The sequence below is a fragment of the Babylonia areolata genome, chromosome 21 (genome assembly GCF_041734735.1).
Source record: "Babylonia areolata isolate BAREFJ2019XMU chromosome 21, ASM4173473v1, whole genome shotgun sequence".
NCBI lineage: Eukaryota > Metazoa > Mollusca > Gastropoda > Neogastropoda > Buccinidae > Babylonia > Babylonia areolata.
The window spans coordinates 29,350,916-29,364,637 of NC_134896.1; the positions used below are offsets into that span (position 1 = coordinate 29,350,916).

Consider the following 13,722-nt stretch of genomic DNA (forward strand, 5'->3'; position numbering starts at 1 on the left):
TGTTTGTATAAAATCGGCCTTTTTGCATTTCATCAATAGTGATGAGATAGATCGACCCTTCTTCCATCTTCTTGTTGTGGTTATTATTGTTGTGGTTTATGCTTCTCAGCTTCTTGCTTCTAGTCCTCAGCGAGCGGTGATCAGATTCAACAGGAAAATACGTGACTCTACTGGCATTATGACGACTGCCGAAGACGGAGAAGGAGAAATCTAGGAGAGGGGCGAAAAGGAAAACAATCCTCTCCTGTGTTATTCTTGGCGGACAGCGACTACAGGAGCGAGGCACGGGGTTTTGATTCAGTTTTGAAGAAAAGAAAACAGGCTGTGTGACACAGGATTTAGGAATATCTGCGAATTGAAAGATTATATAATATAATTGCTTTTGGAGTCCTCGTTTACAGGCAATATCTGGCTAGAGAACTAATGGTCCTTTCTTCTACTGCTTCCTTGATTCTTTTATTCATTGTTTTTTTCAGTCCTTCTGTCTTCCTTTCTTTTGCCCCCCCCCCCTCCCACCTACCCCCCCCTTTTTTTTCGTGTTTTGGTCTTTTCTAATCCCTCAGATTTTTGTCAGATTCAATTTTCTACTTTTTCTCTCTCCCCACCTTCCTATTCCAGAAGGTTATCTTCGAAAAAAAAGAAGAAAAAAACCCCACCCCACATGTCTATAGCAATGTAAGCATAAAAAACACAACTACTTTTTTCTTCTTTTCTTTAATTTTTTTTTCTCAAGGCCTGACAAAGCGCATGGGTTGCACTGCTGGTCAGGCATCTGCTTAGCAGATGTAGTGTAGCTTATATTGATTTGTCCGAACACAGTGACGCCTCCTTGAGCTAATAATATTGATACTGATAATCGATAAACCCCCGAAAACGGAGTATGGCTGCCGACATGGCGGGGAAAAAACTGTCATACACGTAAAATCCCACTCGTGTACATACGAGTGAACGTGGAGTTGCAGCCCACAAAGAAGAAGAAGAAGATACTCGATAAAATGGAAAATAAGCAAATAATTTTTTGCACATACCACATTACACTTTAAGCAGATGCGAAACGAAATATCTTATTATCCGAACAAGGCTTCGTGTAGCTCTCTTCCCGGCCTCTATTTGTCCCTCACTCTCTGGTCTGTCTCTTTTCTTTTCATCCCTCGTTTCTCACCTTTACAAGTCATAGGGAACGTGAACCATTTGACCTGAACTTTCTTGTGTCTTCTTCTTCTTCTTCTCACTGAACTCTTTCTTCTTTTTCTTCTTCTTCTGCTTCTTCTCACTGAACTCTTTCTTCTTCTGCTTCTTCTCACTGAACTCTTTCTTCTTCTTCTTCTTCTTCTTCTTCTTCTTCTTCTTCTTCTTCTTCTCCTTCTTCTTCTTCTTCTCCTTCTTCTTCTTCTTCTTCTTCTTCTCACCTAACTCTTTCTTCTTCTTCTTCTTCTGCTTCTTCTCACTGAACTCTTTCTTCTTCTGCTTCTTCTCACTGAACTCTTTCTTCTTCTTCTTCTTCTTCTTCTTCTTCTTCTTCTTCTCCTTCTTCTTGTAGCGTATATGGATTTGTCCGAACGCAGTGACGCCTCCTTGAGCTACTGAAACTGAAACTTCTTCTTCTTCTTCTTCTTCTTCTTCTCACTGAACTCCTTCTTCTTCTTCTCACTGAACTCCTTCTTCTTCTTCTTTTTCTCCTCCTCCTCCTCCTTCTTCTTCTTCTCCTCTTTCTCCTTCTTCTCCCTTGACTCTGTGAACATAGTCATTGGGGCACCAGACAGAACTGTTCACCAGATTCTTCCAAGTCTGTTGGTTGCGTGTGTCAAAGCCTGGGTGTCTGCACATGGCTTTCCTGTCCATTCTGCAAAGTTGTCAGTCCATGTTTTGTTTTTCTTTTGTTTGTGTTTTTGGGGGTGGTTTTTTTTTCTTTTTCTTTTTCTGTGTACCCCTCTGTCTGCCAGTGATTTGTGCGGGGCGTACCTGAAAGAGAAAGTGTGTGGGACTTGAACTGAATCAGAGTGAGGCCTTGACGTAAAGACACGGACGACATGCGGTACCACACTTCTATGTACCTCCTGGTTTTGGTGTCCACTGCTTTGCGTCTTCGTGGCTGCAGCGCGGCATGTGAGTATGATGACTCAGTCGCACACACACACACATGCACGCACGCATGCACGCACACGCACACGGACAGACGCACACGTACGCACGCACAGAGAGAGAGAAAAATCTCAGATATTGTTTAATGCACACAGGCATTGCCTTATGCCACAGTACACAAAAGGGGACCAGAGACAAGGCAGACAACTCATTATGGGTTTCTTAAGTATGCCTTTCTGAAACCAAAACACGGTACACACTTGTTTGTTCATATTCACAACAAAAATTATCCTTATTGACGATATACAGTTCAAGCGTCTAAGCTCATTGTAGATATAGTTATAAATTCCGAAGCACAACATGTTAGTATTGGGGGGGGGGGGGGGGGAGAAAATGATACCGTCCAGTTACGAAATTGTAGCTCCAACAAAATTCACGAAATATAACAATATAAGTGTTGACCCATTACGTTTTCTTTCTCCTGTTAAAGGAATGAAAAATATTTCTAGACAGATTATGCACATGGTTGCTATTTACTGCCCTGCATAGTTCAGACAGTTGTATATTGGCATAACAATCTAAAAACTTCAGTCTGAGATCTGCATACAAAACACACTCTTGCAAAAAATGGACTTCGTTTTAATTTCTGTAATGCAAAATGGACAATCCTTGTCTTGATCACAATCGCTGTATCAATGCACACTGTCATTGATGGGTAGAACATTCAATGTTACTTGTGTTATTGCAACTCGGAAACAGTACATATCCATGTCAGTGATATAATTTTCTTTTTCAAATATAACTTTGAGGGTTCTATAATTTTCGTATCTACTCGTGTCTCTCAAGGTAGTATGCCATTCTTGAATAAATATATCTATCAATCTTTGTTTGAAATCACACAGAAAACCTTTTACATTTGATTACCAAGCCCTTGTAACCACACAATATTAAATCCAGCTGCACATAAACTTTCTGATATTTGAAGCCCAACACTGCTTTCCATTTCTGTCTAGTTCAAGAAGCGATTTATAAGCAGAGAGAGAGAGAGAGAGAGAGAGAGAGAGAGAGAGAGAGGGAGAGAGAGAGAAACACTGGACACTGAAACACTGAAATGTTTAATGTCATTAGCTGAAAAGCTCTGGTGACATAGTAGGTACAAATCAGAACAAAATGATGCAAATAGATGAAATGGAACAGAAAAAAAAACAAGAGAGAGAAAGAGTACAAGACATGAAAATTACTACATGTCAAGATAATGATCAAGCAATAAAAATTTGAACTGTAATAAGCATGCACATGTTACAGAAACAGTCATAAAAATAGCACCTTTTAAACAGTCGAAGGAGAGAAAGAGAGACAGAGACGGAGACAATCAAGAAATGGAAGGCAGTATATTACTCTAAATATACCTCGTGAATACCCAATATATAGTCAACGTCCAACCCACCCCTATGTTGTTTTTTTTATTGTGCGCATGGTTAAATATCTACTTTAGAAATATCTTAGATCTGATGACAAATCAGCTTTCAATTTGTGGTCTGGTTGCTTTATATAGCACAGAATCAAATCTAGATGAGATATTGACATTTCATTAAAAAAAAAAAAAAAAAAAAAGGGGGGGGGAGGGGGGGAAGGGGGGGGGAGAGAATGGCGATTATATGACGCAGTGTCTTGTTTCAGTCACGAACGTTCTGTTCTCTCTCATTCTCTCTTTATCTCTCTCTCTCTCTCTCATTCTCTCTCTTCCCCCCCTCTCTTTATCTCTCTTTTTTCTTTTTCTTTTTTTAAGCTTTATTCCCTCTTTAGGGCGAGGGCTGGATGTAAAAAAGCATGTTACTTGCTTATTTATTACCCTCGATAATAAAGATTTTGTCTTTTTTGTCTACCATTCTATCTCTTTCTCCCTACCCTCTCTCTCTTCCCCCTCTCTCTCTCTCCTTCTTTACCTCTCTCTCTCTCTCTCTTTTTCTGTCTCTCTCATTCTCTCTTCATCTCTTTCTCATTCTCTCTCTTTCCCCCTCTCTTTATCTCTCTACCATTCTCTCTCTCTCTCCCTCTCCACCTCTCTCTCTCTCTTCATCTCTCTCTCTCTCATTCTCTCTCTTTTCTCCTATCTCTATCTCTCTACCATTCTCTCTTTCCACCTACCCTTCCCCTCCCCCCTCTCTCCCACCCCACCTCTCTCTCTCTCTCTTGCTCCCTCCCCCATCTCTCTCTCTCCCTCTCTCTCTCTCTCTCTCATCCAGCTGGACGGTCCATTGAATGCAATTCCCAACAGCTGTCCTGTAATTGTATGCTTACTCTAACACAGTTCTGCATACACCAGCTGTTTTGACAGTCCACGATTACATGTTTTGAAATGTTTAAGGATATTAGAATCACAAACAGAACAGAACGTTTAACATGCCTGTCACAGGGGATCTGAACGGTTTTGTTGCTTTTTTAAAAATTTTTTAGAGACTTTCTTTTTGCCATGAATCTCTCATTACTATTACTTTGTTCCCCAATACTGTAAACATACCAATGATTATCTATTACAGTCTTCACAGGACAATAATATCTTAATTATCTTTCTGTGATGTATACTGTGCATAACCAGTCATAAATGTCTCTATCATACAGCTGACAAAGTTGACTTTAATTATCGATTTTTGTTTGCTTGTTTGTTTGTTTATTTGTTGTGGGTTTTTTTGGGGTTTTTTTTGTTTTGTTTTGTTTTTTTGTTGTTGTTTTTTCCTGTTGCAGGTATCATTTTCGAAGCAGGCACGAACACGTTCACAGTGGTGAAAAACTCGTTCGTGGACATAAAATTCAGCATCCGCGAAGACTGTAATGTTTCTATGATACTCGTTCAGAATCGAAATGGCGTATATTGCCAGGTGTTTGACTCTATGATAGCACATGGCATAGATACGAAGTGTTTTGTCAGCACGAGTGGGGAGTACACGATTCGAGTCCATGCCGGAAACAGGTGGCTGCGGACCCAGGTTTTTGATGTGAAAGTTTTCCTGGATGGCCGTGTTCCGGAAAAGGAAAATGTAACTATATATATGGCGGCAGCGGACTCTGAGAACGATCTTCAACATCAGCCTGTAGTTTACAGTGAGTGCTCACCGTCTGTCCGTCTCTCTGTCTCTGTCTGTGTCTGTGTCTGTGTCTGTCTGTCTGTCTCTCTCTCTCTCTCTCTCTCTATATATATATATATATATGTATATATATATATATATATACGTGTGTGTGTGTATTGTTTTCATTTGTTTATTTGTAATATGTACCCTCATGTCATTTGGACTATGAAGCTATTGACATTAAAGAGTTCAGTGTTCAGTGTTCTCTCCCCCCCCCCTTACCCCCCACCCTCTCTCTCTCTCTCTTGTTGACTTCCAAACACAAACATTTAGAGAGAGCTCTCATGCGGCCATCACTTCAACTACGCTAAACAAGAACGGATCGACCACAGTCACCGTTTGGTCGGGAACACACATCACAGGCCTCAGTGCAAAACGATACACGGTGGCCACTCTTTCTCCTCCCATCACACCAGCAAATGATTTCACAACAGCCAAGTGCTCCTCCTCTTCTTCTTCTTCTTCTGCGTTCACTCGTATGCACACGAGTGGGCTTTTACGTGTATGACCGTTTTTACCCCGCCATGTAGGCAGCCATACTCCGTTTTCGGGGGTGTGCATGCTGGGTATGTTCTTGTTTCCATAACCCACCGAACGCTGACATGGATTACAGGATCTTTAACGTGCGTATTTGATCTTCTGCTTGCATATACACACGAAGGGGGTTCAGGCACTAGCAGGTCTGCACATATGTTGACCTGGGAGATCGTAAAAATCTCCACCCTTCACCCACCAGGCCCCGTCACCATGATTCGAACCCGGGACCCTTAGATTGACAGTCCAACGCTTTAACCACTCGGCTATTGCGCCCGTCAGCCAAGTGCTCCATTCTGTCCGCAAGTCAAAGCAAGGCACAAGGCAAGAACTTATTTCATGTGCCCCCCCTAGGCATTGAAATGTTACATTCATTGTATCTTTTACACACACGCTGTGTGTGTTCGCTTTGTGCTTTATGTGTTGCCCGTAGAAGACCCCCAAGAGCGAAATGCGTAACTTTTTTGTATCGCGCGTCAAGTGCGTGCACGGGACCTCGGTTTGTCGTCTCATCCGAATGATTGGACGCTTTCTTTGATTTTCTGAACTTGGGAGAAAAAGCGAAGCTGGGATTCGAACCCAGACCCTCACGGACACTGCATTGGCAGATAAATGTCAACAATTCTGCCACCTTCCTCTTTATTATAAATTATATGAAACATTACACTCGTGAAAACGAGTATGACAAATGAAATGCCTTTTGTAAATAAGTTCGTTCGTCTTCAGTTTAACGTCTTTCCACTTGAAGTGATATTAGACGAAAAAAAAACCAAAAAAAACCGTTGGGGTAGGGGTTGTGGGAGGGTGGGGGTGGGGGTAAAAGTGTGTGTATGTGTGGAGGGTGAATAGGGAGAGACAACGCTAGGGAAAATGGAAACGTTATAAACGCCAACATCAAACAACTATAAGAAATGTCCTATTGGACTACGCAGCAAACCTTCTGCAACAGCAAATAACATATTGGAATTGTTAATAACACATTCAAAAGAACTTTTGGTGAAGTCTGGTAAAAAAAACCATTTTAGATTCTGACATTCGAATATGATATGGTTGCTAGATATATGTTCTCCATATATGCACCTAACATCTTTGCTGAACTTAGTTATAAAAGCGTTCAGTTTTATCCTGTTTGATAATGTATGGATCTGCCTTAATCTTATTGAATTACTGTATGTATTTGACTGATTGATAGTTCCCGGTTGTTGAACATTAATCACACTACGGTTTAAAGTTTTGCCGTTTTCCTGGTATAATTCTCTGACTTTGTTCCACGATGTTTTTTCTAGTATTCGATAACCCTCTTGTACAGACAGAGGCACATAAATTTCTATGGTTCCCTGTTCGTTCTTTGCTCCTTTTGTATTATAAGATGTGTTGCTGCTCTCTCTCTCTCTCTCTCTCTCTCTCTCTCTCTCGTGACAGTTTGACCAGGGGGTTATTTATTGTAGGCAAAAATCACGGATGTCTTTTCGAATGTCAGAAATCTCATGGCCTCAAACCGTACATGATGTCTGAGCAACACAGACATGTAAGACAGATCTTGCTCTGGCACGATTTTCAGATTTTACAATGGCATGAAACAAAATGGAAAGTATGCATGACTGCCGCTGCGAATGAAAGTCACCGTTTAGTTTGTCATCCAGCCCTTGTATTTGCCGACTTTGCAATATCAAGGGTATTCATCCAAAGCTTTACAGTAGCCCAAATGACTTCATATTGACTCAGCTTATGGCTTCTACAAATTAACAGTTTTTCATACCAAACCCCCATTCTTTGGAATCAACTTCCTCACCCTCTCCGTCACTCATCTTCGCTGCAATCTTTTAAATCCAGTCTGAAGACCCACCTTTCCCCCTCCTGAATAATTATCAACAGCTCAACCTTTTCCAGTGTGAACTGAAATGACTATTAGTGAGTGAGTGAGTGAGTTTTAGAGTTTCAGAATTTGTTGATTGTAGTTTTGATTGTGTACTGTTTATGATTGTGTGCTATGACTTGTGTTTGTGCGTGCGCGTGTGCTTGTGTGTGTGTTGTGGATGTGTGTGTATGTGTGTGGGGAATGAATGATTATTAATAATGTTTGGTATTTTGTGTTAAATTTTTCCTTTTTGATATTTACATATGTGTTCTATTTGTAAACGCCTAGGGCATGTTTTCAAGATTAGGCGTAAATGCTCATAACAATGATAACAATAATTATCATTATATAAAAACAAACAAACCTTTCTTAACAAAACATCACTAGAAGAGATATTTCCTTATCTTGACCAATGAAAACGTCATGTGAACAATTCCCCGAATAACACCCTATCGCCATCCTTCCGCTTTCCTTTAATAGTTTCCTTGTGTCAAACCACTTGCTCGGTTCACTAATTTCATTGATTGATTGATTGCTATGGATACTTATATAGCGCCTATCCTCAGTCGGAGACCAAGCTCTAAGCGCTTTACAAATACGGGGTCATTTGCACAACAGGCTGTCTACCTGGGTTTTTGTTATTGTTTATTTACCCCGCCATGTAGGCAACCATACTCCGTTTTCGGGGGTGTGCATGCTGGGTATGTACTTGTTTCCATAACCCACCAAACGCTGACATGGATTACAGAATCTTTAACGTGCGTATTTGATCTTCTGCTTGTGCATACATACGAAGGGGGTTCAGACATTAGCAGGTCTGCACATATGTTGACCTGGGAGATCATAATTAAAAAAAATCACCCTTTACCCACCAGGCGCCGTCACCGAGATTCGAACCCGGGACCCACAGATGGAAAGTCCAACGCTTTAACCATTCGGCTATTGCTATGTGGGACAACGGCCACAGTGAAAAAAAAAAATTCTGGAAAGAAAAATTGTGTAACTGTCTGTCTGTGATACAGTTTTTCTGTCATACCTTATTGGAATGGAACGAACCCTATAAACTAACTTGCAGTCACTTCATACTTTCTTTGTCTCCGACTCACATGTTATGGTATTTCTGACAGTTTGCCTATTTTCCTCTCTATCTGAAAGCTAGGTTCACCCATCTCCCCACCTCTCTCTCCCAATACTTTAAAAGTCACAGTCATCATCATCATCGTCATCAACATAAATATCAACATCAACAACAACATTAACAGCAGCAACTACAACAACAAGAAGAACAACAACAACGGCAGCAGATAAAATCATTTTCTTTTGTTGGAATATCACACCAGTTTCATTGTACTGTGTTTTGTTATTACATACGCTTTACAATGTCATTACGAGGTTTGATTGATTATACTGCTCACTTATTTTAGAGCCAACAACAACAGCCGCAACGCCAACAACGTCAACAACGATGACGATAACAACAGCAGGTATTTTCTGTGTTTTTTTTTCTGTTGCCTCATTCAGTTTAGTTCATATAGTTTGTTGTGACATCTATCGTCATGAGCTGTTTGTTGTTGCTCTTTTTGCTTGTGTATTATACAGCCAAGAGCGGAAGCAGCAGCAGTATCAGTATCAGTATCAGTAGCTCAAGGAGGCGTCACTGCGTTCGGTCAAATCCATATACGCTACACCACATCTGCCAAGCAGATGCCTGACCAGCAGCGTAACCCAACGCGCTTAGTCAGGCCATGAGGAAAAAAAATTAATAAAAAAAAAGAAAAAAAGCAGCAACAACAATAACAAGGTCATTGATAACGACGTCAACAACATTTGCAGATTATTTTGTTTCATAACACCCACTTGCGTTCCTATGTTCTATTTTGGTCTCTCTCTCTCTCTCTCTCTCTCTCTCTCTCTCTCTCTCTCTCTCTCTCTCTCTCTCTTTCTCTCTATTTTTCCTCACCACACGTTTTATTTTGTTCGTCATTGTTATGATGTTTTATTTATTAGTTTGTTTGTTTGTTTGATTATTTGTTTATTCATTTAAATATTTATCTATTCATCTATTTATTCACTTATCCATTTATTTATCTATTTATTTATGTCGTTGGGTAGAAGGAATTCTGTTTAATGTACACATGCTGGTTATTGTATACAATTTATCTAATCATTCATTAATTCCTTTATTTTGTTGATTATTTTTAACACTCACTACAACGACGACGATGGCGACAACAACAGCAGCAGGTGTTTTCTTTTCTTTGACTATACCGCACTGCTTTCTTTCCTAATTACTATTTCATTTTCCAACATCTTTTTTTCTTTTTTTTACTTCTTCCTCTTCTGTTTTTGTTGTTGTCGTTGTTGTTGTTTTGTTTTTTTTTTTTTTTGGGGGGGGGGGTTGTTTTTTTTAAATGATCGCATTTCTTATGATTATGTCTACTGTACTGTTCGTACAGATTATCGTGGTTTTCACCCGTCTACAACTGTGTTGGAAATTTGCGCCAGTACAGTCACTTTTCGTTCTTGAAACGTCTTGTTGGCTGATGGTATCCTGATGTCTTGGTCGATTGATAATATCGTGATCCATTATCATTGATAATCAAGTAGTACTTTGGTTGAGTGATAAACTGTGATTGAGGGATATTAAACTCGTAATTTCTCGTTGAAAAAAAAAACCGAGGCAAGGATGAGAAAAAGAGTCTCCATAATTTCTGACTGAACGATAATGATTCCAATTCGTGGATGAGTGATGATCTGGTAATTTCTGGACTTTATTTTCACAGCAACAGGCGGGGGTTCAGCCTACTCAGGAACAAACAGCAACAGCAACAGCAACAGCAGCAGCAGCATTAGTAGCAGCAACAAGGACAAGGTCAGCAACAACAGCTACGAACTCAGTTTCGACAACGACGAAATTGCCGACTGGACAAATGCCGTCATCCTCTTAGTGATCGTGTATGCTGGCGCTGGACTGAACATTGTCTTCGTGATCTTTATTACCTGGCGGGTTGCAGAGGAACGAAAGGAGAGGAGGTAAGGAGTGGGCTCTTTTGTATCACACACACACACACACACACACACACACACATACGCACACACACGCACGCACACACACACACACACACACACACTGAAACACACACACACACACACATTCGCACACACACACACATTCGCACACACACGCACGCACACATAAACGCACGTGCACACACACACACACAAACACACACTCACGGCACACACACACACACACACACACACACACACACACACACACACACACACACACACACACTAAATTGCATTCCCCTATGCGTTTGATAAAAAAAAAAACAACTAAAGCCAGTCACAATATCAGACTTTAGATTATTCCATATTTGTTCCTTTTAATAACCAAAAGATTACGTATATAGCAAAGACAAAAGACCGAAAATAGTATAAGTGTCTCACTTTCAGTTTCAGTGAGGTGTTAAAGCGTGCGGACAAATCCATATCCGCTACAAAACATCAGCTGTTCAAAAAACAAACAAACAAACAAACAAAAAAAGCAGAGGCCTGACCTTTCCATTTATGATTTGCCGAAAAGTTTCCAGAGTTGTTTAATCAAGAAAATACTAGTTGTCAAACTAGCATGCATGTCAATCATCTGACACACAACAATTCATTCCATGGCATAGACCTCCATTGTGACCGCCAGATTCACAAAAACGGTTGGGACATCCTATTTGCATATTACTCCAGGAAGTTATTTCTCTCAGGCTTTCACAAAATTAACTGCTAGTTATCAACAAAGAAGAGGTGTGGTGTTCGAAAAAAAAAAGAGAAGAAAAAAAGAGGTTACTTTTCAGATTATCCACACACAAAAATTAATGTGTAAATCCTGTTTATCATTTTGTTATTGAGGGATTAAGTTGTATTTTACCTGTCATTTATAAAAAGTTAAACATCCATTGAATGAATATGTTTGAGCTTATTTGCTGTTTGTAACCCCCCTCCCCCCCAGCCCCCACCCCACCCCGATCCCCCCTTCCCTCCCACCAACTACTCCCGAAAAAAAAAATCCCCATAACATTAAATTATATTTTGTTATTGTTGTTATAATATCATTGTTCTATTTCTTTCCTACTTCTGCTGTAAAACCACCCCACCCCTCATCTCCCGCGTGTACCATTGTACATATGTCTGTGTGCAGAAATATTAGGGCTATGCTGCTTGCGTTCATCTCTTTGCAAATGACACAGTGCTTTTCCAATTAAGAAAAAAAGTCCATCTTTCCTTCTTTCTTCATTTCATTTCATTTTGTTTTATTTGTTGTTGTTGTTTGTTTGTTTCCGCCCATGATTATTTACTCTTTTCTTTTTCTTTTCTTTCTTCCACAGGGTCAGCTCATCGGGATGGATGTCTGTCCCTATCATGTCAAAATCGTGGAAGGTAGTGGGAGGGAGACACGCCTCAAAGACCAGAGGCTGATGGAGAGTTCACCTGGACACGTTAAGGACAGCGCTGCACTTGTATCATTGTGTGTTTCCCACCGTGACCCCGTGCTGTGTGCACCAGGAACAAGCGTGCTGAAAGAACTGGAAAAAATTAGGAGAAGGTAGCAGAATGGTCAAGATGCCTATCTGAAAACACAGCGTCCTTCTGGGGTGTGTCTGGGTTCGAATCCCGCTCTCGCCCTTTCTCCCAGGTTTGACTTGAAAATCAAACTGAACGTCCAGTCATTCGGGTGAGACAGTGAACTGAGGTCACGTGTGCAGCATGAACTTGGCGCACTGAAAAAGAACCCATGGCAACAAGACTGTTGTTCTCTGGCAAATATGTGTGGAAGAAATCTACTTTGACAGGTACACAAACACGCGCATGTACTTGCGGTCATATACTTAAAATGTTACATGTCTGTCTGAGTGTGTATGTGTGCGTGCCTGAAATCTGATTGAACAACACAGGAAACGAATGATGAACGCCCAGTGGCAGCCGTCAGTTGGTTCTACCCAGGTAGGCAGCCTGTTGTGCAAATGACCACTTGTTTGAAAAGCGCTTAGAGCTTGGCCTCTGACCGAGGACAGGCGCTATATAAGTATCCATATAAGTATCCATGTCAATCCCTTCAAAGGAAGGAGGAAAAACACACACAAGAAACTGAGTGCACTTTACTGAGTCTCGTGTCACAGGGAAGTGGTCTGTGTTTTCTGCGTAATTATTGTGTATAGTAAAATGACGAAAGAAACGTAGTTACAATGCGCGTGTCACGAGATCTGTATGAGTCTAAGCCTCTTAATTAATGCGATGAAATGGCCACTGCAAAAACAAAAAACAAAAAAAAAAATGAAATCATGCTTGCTTGTTGTTTTTTTGGTTGCTTTTTTTTTTGTTTGTTTGTTTTATTTTGTTTTCCAATAAGCAAATTATAAAGTATATATAATATGAGAAATAATGTGCAAATTGTGAATGGTCTGCTGTTTGTATATACAGACAGAAAATCGTTGTTTGGCATGCGCAGAGGTGAAACTTCAGGCAAGTAATGTCGGTGAAAGAAGTATGTACGTTGTGGTGTGTGCAAATGGTACATTTTTGGGTGAAATGGATGTTTCTTTTCTAAAATGAATATTTCTAATGATTCACGTGTTGTTGTTTTTTGTTGTTGTTATTCATTTTTATATCTCGTGTTTTGTCCATATCATTCCCCCTCCCCTTCACAATTGTGTATTTCACAAAAAAATACTATGTTTGTATGTTGCATTTTCCCCCCTTTTGCTTGTTTTTTCCATATCATTCCCGCTCCCCTTCCCATGTAAGTATGTACGTTAAAATTCCATGTGTTACCAAATTGGAAAATTTATTAAAAAAAAAAAAAAAAAATCCTTCAGCACCGGTGATTGTGAGAATGTCAGCATCCCCTCCCCTCCTTCCACCCAACCCCCTGCATTCCCCCTCATTCGGATCAGACGACAAACCGAGGTCCCGTATGCAGCATGCATTTAGCGCACGTAAAAGAACCCACGGCAACAAAAGGGTTGTCCCTGGCAAAATTCTGTAGAAAAATCCACTTCGATAGGAAAACAAATATATTTTTAAAACTGTTTTTGTTTTTTGTTTTGTTTTGTTTTTTTAATCGGC

General features: G+C 40.3%; 1 protein-coding gene across 2 annotated transcripts; it reads left to right on the forward strand.

Annotated features, from left to right (window-relative positions):
• The first annotated feature begins 1,671 nt into the window (after positions 1-1,671).
• On the forward strand, positions 1,672-12,919 carry LOC143296186 (uncharacterized). 2 transcript variants are annotated; one of them, XM_076607995.1, is made up of 5 exons: positions 1,680-2,106; positions 4,828-5,184; positions 9,027-9,086; positions 10,386-10,635; positions 11,985-12,919. In XM_076607995.1, exons 1-5 carry the CDS (start codon positions 2,031-2,033, stop codon positions 12,073-12,075), a joined length of 834 nt encoding a protein of 277 aa, XP_076464110.1. In that variant the 5' UTR covers positions 1,680-2,030; the 3' UTR covers positions 12,076-12,919. The 2 variants fall into 2 exon arrangements, with proteins under 2 accessions (XP_076464111.1, XP_076464110.1); XM_076607996.1 differs by lacking the exon at positions 9,027-9,086 and having other exon boundaries at positions 1,672-2,106.
• Positions 12,920-13,722: the final 803 nt, after the last annotated feature.